At 38.6% G+C, this 10,181-nt stretch overlaps 3 protein-coding genes across 4 annotated transcripts; 2 read left to right on the top strand and 1 right to left on the bottom strand.

Moving 5' to 3' along the window:
* The first annotated feature begins 392 nt into the window (after positions 1–392).
* Positions 393–3,259, top strand: LOC106091989 (uncharacterized). Its single transcript, XM_013258718.2, has 4 exons — positions 393–1,263; positions 1,329–1,443; positions 2,465–2,972; positions 3,034–3,259. The coding sequence occupies exons 1-4, from the start codon at positions 503–505 to the stop codon at positions 3,192–3,194; spliced, it is 1,545 nt and encodes a 514-aa protein (XP_013114172.2). The 5' UTR covers positions 393–502; the 3' UTR covers positions 3,195–3,259.
* Positions 3,242–6,036, bottom strand: LOC106091990 (uncharacterized). Of its 2 annotated transcripts, XM_013258720.2 has the most exons (4): positions 5,587–5,695; positions 5,480–5,534; positions 3,604–3,738; positions 3,242–3,441 (listed from the first exon to the last, which is right to left on the bottom strand). In XM_013258720.2, the coding sequence occupies exons 2-4, from the start codon at positions 5,502–5,504 to the stop codon at positions 3,257–3,259; spliced, it is 345 nt and encodes a 114-aa protein (XP_013114174.1). In that variant the 5' UTR covers positions 5,505–5,534; positions 5,587–5,695; the 3' UTR covers positions 3,242–3,256. The 2 variants fall into 2 exon arrangements, with proteins under 2 accessions (XP_013114174.1, XP_013114173.1); XM_013258719.1 differs by lacking the exons at positions 5,480–5,534; positions 5,587–5,695 and adding an exon at positions 5,878–6,036.
* Positions 6,037–7,490: 1,454 nt separating this feature from the next.
* Positions 7,491–9,127, top strand: LOC106095149 (protein pelota). Its single transcript, XM_013262394.2, has 2 exons — positions 7,491–7,784; positions 7,841–9,127. Exons 1-2 carry the CDS (start codon positions 7,744–7,746, stop codon positions 8,967–8,969), a joined length of 1,170 nt encoding a protein of 389 aa, XP_013117848.1. The 5' UTR covers positions 7,491–7,743; the 3' UTR covers positions 8,970–9,127.
* The last annotated feature ends 1,054 nt before the right edge of the window (positions 9,128–10,181 follow it).

Below are 10,181 nucleotides of genomic sequence, written 5' to 3'. Positions count from 1 at the left end.
AAACAAGGGGTTTCAACGGTATAAAACAATAAAAGTGCCAGCCATAACATGCAATAACAGATAATATGAAACGATTAATCGTGGTTTGCACCGACACCCAAATACTATTTACAATATAATACAGCAGATGTATATCAGTTGTAAATATAGATATATTGGCCACTGAATTATTTTAGTGAATCCTGCCTCTGACACTAGCATCAGCGTTTTTTTGGTTCCCATATGGAATGTATGTAAACAAATTGACGCCGACTTTTGACTCTTTGTTTGAGTGAAAACGGCCGTAAGGCAACTGATTTTTGACCTCCGAAACGGAATACGTGATACGTGCGAATAACTAAATACCTCATTGCTATCACCATATGTTTTCAAGCAATTTTATTTGGGGATTTACAAAAAAATTTCTGAAAAATTCACTGGCATTAATTATAAGCAGTAAAAAAATATTATGATATAAATAAAGAATTATTGCAAGAGCATCTTAATTGGTCAGATATTTGAAATGGATCAAATGCGTTTATCAATTAGAACAAAACCTCTGCAAATCCAACAAAATGTACCAGCAACGAACCTGGCGATCCACAATAAAGAAATGATCAATAATCAGATAATATCGCCCAATCGGCCAGAGGCTGCTAAAGTTGTTCCAAAGCAAGCTGTTTACAATCAACGCAAGGGAATGCTTAAGGAATTTGGAGAATTATTCAGCGCCCTAATGAAGCTGCCAGATAAGCAAATTCAAGCCAAGGTACTTGGGTGTATAAATGCTAGTTATTGTAGCGTTGGGACCCAGACAGAACCCGTAGAAATCCTGGAACGATCACCAACAGACTCGAGAGTTGAAAATGTTACTCACAAGCAGGATTTGAAGCAGGAACCACTGTCATTGCCATCACCATCGGACACATCTAGTGAGCTATCCAAGCCACCGACACCCAAGAAAAGAAAAAGAAAACGAAAAGTTTCCCAACCCCAGGCAAATAAAGTTTCTCGTGTAGCAGAGACTCAAAAAAGACATATGGCGAAAATGAGTAGACCACAAAACTATTTACGGGCAAATGGTCACGCTGGGAAAGAAATTGGAACGACAGGAACATACAATGAAGGAAGGCGCACTCGTACAGATTCAAACATTTCTGATGCATCGTATATAAACAATTTTGTTGATGATTGGGGTAGAGATAAAAATGACAAAGAAACATTATTTCAAAGTATCATTAAAGACCATTTGATGAAAAAAATTCCCTTAGAAAATGGTCTCTTGTAAGTATAGTAATTTGAAAAGTAGCCATTCAACGGTGAAACATTACATTCAATTCCATTTTTAGGCCAATTCACGAGAGCATTGTTAAACATCAGATTACCAATTTGAGAATACAAATTTTTATCTGGAAAGATTGTGAAGGTGCGGATTTAAATGAACTTTTAACTGAAGATGACGAGGTATGATATTATTCGGGTATTTCATTTGCTCACTATATTTTATGTAATACTTTCGTATTCTCACCATTTAAGTAACAAAAAGGGGACATCACCAACATACTTATGGAGTTTTTCGGAATCTGATATATAAGTTTTTTGCTATGCTATTCTTTGAATAGAAAGGAAAGGAATAGGATACCGATCTAGAATATGTCCGAAAAAATCACGTAAAGAAATCTGATATATATAGGCCAGATATATGTTGCCGCTAGATAACTCAATTTTTATGTGAGTTATTTTCTATGTCCAAGCATAGAAGACATTGACGACAATGTCAACAGGATAACGACTGTAATAGTGGAGTCTTTCGAAGAAAGTTGTCCTCTTCGAGAAAGGAAATCAGCCCAAGAATAACCATGGGTGACCAGGCTATATAAGGAAATAGGTCCGCAGGCTTTATAAAAGAGCACTTGGCTAAAGAGGAACACTTTATTGGGATGTGTATCACACACGCTTAAGGAATACAATAAGTTTGTCAAAAGCTTCTTAATGAAAGCATTTCTACGAACCGATCGATAGCGTGAACGCTTCTGGCAAAACCATCAGAAGAAGATTTTTTAGCGGTGGTTTTCCCCTCCTAATGCTAGCAACATTTGTGAGGTACTATGCCATGTAAAAATTTGTCTCCAAAGAGGTATCGCACTGCGTCACGCCGTTTGGACTCAACTACCAAAATGAGGCCCCTTATCATTGATCTTAAAAAAAACTTGAATCGCACTGCACTCATTGGTATGTGAGAAGTCACCTTGTCCTTCTGGCGGTCTCGCCATGATTTGAACCCAGGCGTTCAGCGTCATAGGTGGACATGCCTACCTCTGCGCTACGGTGGCCTCCTCTAAATTATACAGCTACATTAATCGAAGGACATAACTTATTGCATCTTAGAGGCTATATTGCGTATTGTTTTATTTCATTAAAATCAGACAAATTTCCTAAAACCTAATTATTTTTTCATCATATACCGTTCTTTATTATTCTGCAGGATCTGCTACAATTAGCCATCGCCCATAGGTGTTCAATAGATATAATTAGTTTACTGCTTATTAAAGGTTTAAATCCGAATTGCCTTGATACGCTGGGCAACACCGCCATACACTTGGCGGTTTTGAATGATTTGGACGAGTTCTCACTTAGTAAACTTATGACACATATTGATTTAAAAATTCTTCTTACCTTAAATGATGATGGATATACTTCGCTGCAGTTGGCAATAAGACAAGATTGTTATCTATTAGCGGAATGTATACTGAATGCAATGGACAAGCGGTTGTCGGGAGATGTTTTCTATAAACGCGATATTGATCCACTCGAAACAACCGAAAAGATTAAAAGGTCTAAATTCAAAAGCTATTATGAAAATGTGTGCATGGAAGTTGATGATTATAATAGAGGCGTTATAAAAAATCACGATTTGAAGCAGAAGCTATTACAGGCGCCCGATATGCGCAGCGGCAACACAGCATTGTTTTTTGCGATCGAAAATGAATCAGGTAAGTCGGAATGAAATGTTTTGAAAATCCCGTCCTACCATTTTTCTGCTTTTTTCCGTAGAACATTTAATATACTTCCTATTGGCCCATTTGACTGATCCTCGCACAGAAAACTTGGCAGGTCAAGACTGTAAAACATTTTTCAATGAATTTGGTAAAACGTTAAAGCTAAGTTTAAATATCGATACGGCTATGGAAAAGGTTATAAAAATTTTATCATAAAATCATTTTAAATAATTATGTATAGAATAAATAAAAATTCAATCAAGTAATTTGAATGCAAACTATCCCCATGTATTGTTTTTATCTATTAAATTAGCTAATTTGTTAAGTTGTATTGGTCGCAAGGAGGGCGGCAAGTCCTTAGCCTTGGTTCTCTTCCGTTTTCTGGACTGAGGTTTCTTCTCTTCGCTGCTATTAAATTGTTTGGTTGCTGCAGCTGGTTGTTTTTCTTTGATTAAGTTTTCACCTGAAATGTAGACATTCATTGAGTGGAATTTCCTTGTCGAAGGCGGAACATTTTTTACCTAAGGAGTACAACGAATTACGACATTCGTCTGCGACTATGATTGCTTCACCTTCGACAAATGGACATTTTTTCGACTTATTAAATTCCAATTTTAAGACTTACCTATTTGTCTCAACTGATCTAATTGTTTTTGAGTGTAGTGTGAAGCTTGACAGTACAAATCGTAACGGCATCGGCCTTTGAAAAAGTGAGAGCATTGCGTTTTTCTCACTTCACCTTCGTATACTTTTCGAGGATCTAAAATAAAAATTTACAAATTTTGCTTTTTAGTATTTAATCTTCAAATGACTTATTTTGCCAATATGCAAGTAATTAGCAAATAATGGGTTCTTGTCCAGTACTTAGAATTTAGCAATTTGATCAGTAGCACATTTTGATAGCCATGTACTGCTGGAGGGATTAGGTCGTGTGAAGTAGAACCTGGCGGGGAGATGCAAGAAGTACCTATGGATATCTTTGCTGGGTCATCTGAGGAAAACAAGGTTTGCAAATGAATGGACAGGGCCATTGCAACGGAATTAGTGGGTCCAACCCTGTGTAAGTATTCTGGCAAAACTAATAATTTTTACTGTCACTGCGCCAAAGAGCCGTAAGCTTCGCAGGTTAGGTTGGTTTAAGTTTAAGTGGCAGTCACTTAGACGTTTCGTCCATTGTAATAGCACAGGATCAGAAGAAGGAAAATGCCTTCTAATTCCTACCGTTGAACCATCCAAATTCCCATTTTTCTGATGGTCTCGCCAGGATTCGAACCCGGGCGTTCAGCGTCATAGGCGGACATGCTAACCTCTGCTCCACTGTGGCCTTCACATCCAGATCGCTTAAAAAACCCAATAACTTGCGAATGTTCACATCCGCTAAATCATCAGACAGGTTCTCAAAGAAATGAGAACATAAAGTGGAACTGCTTCTGACTGCTAGTGCGGGACACACCCACACAGAAGGTGTTCTATAGTCTCTTCTTCTTCGACGTTCTCACAGCTTTTGCAAAAGACGATGCTGGCAACCTTCAATCTGACAGAACGTTTTCCGATTAGGTAGTTACCTGGCAAGGCGGAAACAATGAATGAGACGTCTGTTCTAGCCAATGAAGCAAAGCGGCAGACCTCTTCAAGTCTAGATTAGGGCACATAGTTTTGGAATGTTCTCAGTCCCTCTTTGTGACCATCTATCATTTGTTGTCCTTCGGGGCTGGTACTGAAAACCTAGCTTACATGTCGGTAGAGGCATACCTACAGATTCCAGTATCCCTGGAATGTGTAGGGCAGTTACTAGTCTCGCAAGCTCGTTCGCTAACAAGTCCCTGGATATCTCTGTGGCCCGGCACCCAGAACCGGTGCATTTTGAATTGTTCAGCCATCTCTGAGAGATCTGCCGCATTCGAGGACGTTTTTTGTGTTCAGGTTGTCTGAGAAGATATTAACGCCAATCGTCGTTATGACATTATATCTTAGCCTTCCACCACTCTCCGCTTGATACACACTGCAGTGGTCGGGTAACCTTTTCGATCTTTAGAGTACACCCCAAAGCCCACACGGTCGTCTAGTTTGAAACCATTCGTATAGAAGTCTACGTAACTTCTATTACCAGGTATATCGTAGTTCCAATCGGTTCTATCAGGAATAGTGGTACAGTACTTTTTATCAAATCAAGCGGCTCAGATAGGGTGTAATCCACACTGTCTGGAACATCGGATATTGTATCAAGTATAACACATTATCCGTAGCCGCCTCACGACCAAAGAGTAAGCTCCCTTAACCTCACGGCAGTGGACGCTGCAATTTGTCTAACCACAATGTCCAGAGGCATTAGATGTAGCAATAAATTCAGTGCATCAGATGGTGTCGTCCTCAGTGCGGCTGTGATGCATAAACAAGCTATCCTTTGGATCCGATGTTGTGGTCTGGTGGACTTTTGAAGCGCCGTCCACCAGACCACAACACCATATAGCATCAATCCCATGGCAGCCAGATGTACGTACCGGATTGAAAGAATCCATCTTTCATCGGCAAGGGCCGGATATTGCTCAAAAATCCCTACAAAAAAATCGGCTTGAGGTGTATAATATCTATACAAAAAAATGTATACCTTCTAAAAGCTTTTCGCCGTTCGAACTGACCCAAAAGCCAATATTACCGATAAGTAAGCGAGGAATTGGTAACTTATGGTACAAATCCTAAATAGAACACAAGGTGCATCCTTATGGCGGCCATCAGGCTTTGTGGGGTTTCAGGCCATGGAGATGTGACGCAAAACAAGCTAGGAATGGATTTCCAGTATTACAAATTCACAGCATAACATAAGCTCCCTAATGCTATTCTCATTCTGAACTTCTAAAAATGTCTGAAATGGCAAGTTAACTCAACGGGGAATCCTTACCCTCAAACTTTCTCATAAATCGAATTTTTATCATTTTATGGAGTAGAGCGTCATTGTGTGTTTTTCTGACGTTTATATTATTTTTCATGAAACACTGGCAGTAATCGCAATAATAACTTTTTCCTCCCATTGTTAATGGAAAATATTTGTTTGACAGAAATCAATGACATTGAGGAATGAGCCGGCTCAAAGCGATTGGCGGCGGCCTAGGCAAATTTATACAAGGTAAAGTCATTAGTCCAGCTGATGAAATTTTCTAATTCAAGAGTTGCATGCAAATCCCACTAGGATGTCGAATACTTTCGATTTTAAATGTTTTTCATACATTTTGGTTCTTTTTTCAAATTTTTATCATTAGAGTTAATAACTATCACGTTTATCATCACAAATCTTGTGGCTGCTACACATGATAATGCAAATAAGAACTAGAATGCCAATTCATTGTTTGGTTATTCCATGTCGCTCTGTTAGATATAGTTATTCTTTCATTGTAGTTGCTATTTAGTTTTAAGCTATTTATTTTTTAACAGACACACTGCTCTTTAAGTAACAGTAAAAGCCGTGAGCAAGCCTTTTTTTGCTGCCATTGTGTATAATACCATGTCTTCACTTGGAGCAAATCTAGATTTGCCACGAGATTTCATAAATCTCGTGTTTTCCAACGAGGTTTCCCACACATTTTCAATGTGAGCAAATCTACTTATTTGAGGAGATTCGCAGCAATTCTCCTTCCAAATTCAATTGCAACACTGCGTTTGTATTGAATACCGGTTATCATTGGGATTTTTGGGCAGCACGTTTTCTTAAGTATTCTAAATTGAAACCAATACAGGCTGGAGTACCTCAGGGCAGTGTCCTAGGCCCTGTTTTATACCTTCTTTACACCAGAGATATTCCAAAGCCCCCTGATGCAATGAGCAACATTTGCCCATGACACTGCAATTCTTACGACTGCCAATACTGAAACTGAAGCTACAAATAAACTTCAAGCATCTCTGTCAAATATTTTATTTTGTTTAAACAAATGGAGAACAAATGATGGTTTCAAACGTCAAAGTTGAAATTTTTTTTAAACTTTTTCGTGTTGCTTTGGTGGAATTTGTATGCAACGCGACGCTCAGAACCAAAGCTCAACGCGCTCATTCTGTTTTGGCCTTCCTCTATGGTAAAATGTTAATAAAATTCATGGTACAATTAAAAGGTACCGTTATTAGCACAACAACAAAAATCTAACCCAACGAAATGACCTTGACTGACAAATGGCGTTAATTGAAATATCAAAAGGGGTTTAGAAACAAACTTTATTTTACAATTTATCTTCTTCAAATGTGTTTTAAAGATGTATTTTACTGTTTTGTTACTTTTTGTCGAATATCGGATCAAATAAAACATCTTTTTAAGATATTTGAAAAAAAAAATATCAAGCCTTTGACATTTAGATTTTCTGCAAAATCAAAACCAAAATAAAAAAATTATACTCAGCTGTTCGCACGACCTCAACTTATAAGTGTATCCTGGTTATTTTATTTATTTGCATACAAATGAATTTACTGGAAAAGTACGCGAGCAGTCCTAATGTATGTATTGTGCTGTCAAAATAGAATTGACAGCAGAGAATGGAGCATGCATGCATTCCATTAAATTAAACAGATGTGGTGTCTTGTGTCCACCAAATCATTTGAGGATAATTGATAGACTCATTTAAGAGACCAATTACCTATAAAATGTGGGAATGTTCTAATTACTTTGGAATGCATAACAACTTCGCCACAAATTTGTAACATATTGAAAAACCAAGTATAATTTGTTAAGTGAAGTGACAACTCACAGCCAAAGAAGATCAGTTGTAAACGACTCGAGGCCAAGATGAAGTTGGTTAGCAAAAATGTTGACAAGGGCGGACAAGGGTAAACTATATAAAATATTCACAAAATGCTTAATTAACTTTTATTTTTATTTATAGCACCGTTGTTCTCATACCAGAGGAATCGGAGGATATGTGGCATGCTTATAATCTAATATCCGAAGGAGATAGTGTTCGAAGTACCACAATTCGTAAAGTTCAAAATGAAACAGCTACAGGTTCCAGCACCAGCAGTCGTGTTCGTACCACCTTGACAATTTCAGTAGAAACCATAGACTTTGATACCCAAGCCTGTGTTTTACGTCTTAAAGGCCGTAATATTGAAGAGAACCAATATGTTAAAATGGGTGCCTATCATACTTTAGACTTGGAATTAAATAGGAAATTTGAACTACGCAAGCCAGAATGGGACTCGATAGCTTTGGAACGCATTGAGATGGCTTGTGATCCAACACAATCAGCAGATGTTGCTGCGGTCGTGATGCAGGAAGGATTGGCACATGTATGTCTCATAACGCCAAGTATGACGTTGGTGCGCAGCAAAATCGAAGTTAGCATACCAAGGAAACGTAAAGGCTATATACAACAGCACGAAAAAGGTTTGGCGAAATTCTACGAAAGCGTAATGCAGGGTATATTGAGGCATGTTAACTTTGAAGTTGTCAAGTGTATATTATTAGCTTCGCCTGGTTTTGTAAGAGATCAATTTATGGAATATATGTTTCAACAGGCTGTTAAATTAGATATTAAGGTGTTGCTGGACAACAAGAGCAAGTTTATGCTCGTTCATTCATCATCAGGCTTTAAACATTCACTAAGAGAAGTTTTACAAGAACCGGCAGTTATGTCGAAGATATCAGACACTAAGGCAGCTGGGGAAGTCAAGGCTCTAGAACAATTTTATACAATGCTACAATGTGAACCCGCTAAGGCATTCTATGGTAAAAAACATGTAATGGCTGCTGCCGAGGCTATGGCAGTTGAGACTTTGCTTATCTCAGATAATTTGTTTCGATGCCAAGATGTCAGCCAACGCAAGGAATATGTTCACCTAGTAGAAAATATACGTGATGCTGGTGGCGACGTGAAAATATTCTCTAGTATGCATATATCGGGGGAACAATTGTCCCAGCTAACGGGTATTGCTGCAATACTGCGTTTTCCAATGCCAGAACTAGAAGAGGATTCAGAAAACGAAGATAACGCAAATAACTCTGACTCAGACTAAATAAACTAACCTCCCTGAAATTATATACTAAAGGTAACATAATATAGGGGAATACATACTTTTTTTATATTATATACTAGTGTACAAAAACTTGCATAGAAATTAGTTACAACATATTAAAGAAAAAAATAAACAATGTTTGGCTTCAAATAACAAAACGTAAATATAATTTTTACAGCCAAAGGTGCAATCTTTTCCGAACAGGTTGGTAAGATACAACTTACAATTTACTTGTGATACCAACACAACATAGTTGTTGTTGTCACATTTTGATGTGGAGGTGGCGATCCTCGTCAAGCTCCTGTAGGTGAGCAAGCTCGTTCCGGTCCAAAGGACCGATCGCCGCTCGAGAATGATATGCACTCAGTATTTGTGCAAGAGCCGGTGCCGCCCGGCCTCCGCTCGATGCCGCTGATTTTCATCGATTGCCGTTGCAGCACTCCACCACCCGCAACCTGCGGACGCGCCCGGTAGCTCCCAGCTAAGCTTCTCGTGACAGCAATGAACACCACACAGATCGGACCTCAATGTACCAGCCTATGTGGTGCCCATAGCTGTCCCGTGCCGTTTGATTAATCTATCGATGAAATTTTATTCAGATCAAACCCTTGAAGCACCATAGGATCGGTGTAATACAAGCAGGTCTTCCGTAATCTGCTGGCAAAAGACTTCGTCGGCATACTGCACTCGACAGACTACCACACTATGGCATCCAATGCACAATCCCACCTTTGGTACCAGAAGCCCCCACCAACAAACTGATGATACGACCAGAAGTGCCGTAGTGCTACTGAACCTAATGCTTTTAATTTGACTTTTTTAGGCTCCAAGAGTCCTTCATTACCCGATTTTATTTCTTTAAACTTAAATGAACTGAGTTGGTTTTTAGCAGAATCCATGGTGGTGGGTACCCGTGATTTGACCGAGCGAGCTTAACACATTTTTACCTATTGACTTCTTATTTTAGTTTTAAACTAGATAAACGAATCGAAACAATCAGGTACAGAGGACATGCAGATACTTGTTTTCGAAACTGAAGCGGTGGCGGTGATACCTCCGAAATATTGGGTTGCCCAAAAAGTAATTGCGGATTTTTCATATAGTCGGCGTTGACAAATTTTTTCACAGCTTGTGACTCTGTAATTGTATTCTTTCTTCTGTCAGTTATCATCTGTTACTTTTAGTCTGCTTTAGAAAAAAAATGTAAAAAAA

The sequence above is a fragment of the Stomoxys calcitrans genome, chromosome 3 (assembly GCF_963082655.1).
Source record: "Stomoxys calcitrans chromosome 3, idStoCalc2.1, whole genome shotgun sequence".
Classification (NCBI taxonomy): Eukaryota; Metazoa; Arthropoda; class Insecta; order Diptera; family Muscidae; genus Stomoxys; species Stomoxys calcitrans.
The sequence above is the reverse complement of the archived record's forward strand: the minus strand, read 5'-3'. Positions and strand labels throughout refer to the sequence as shown.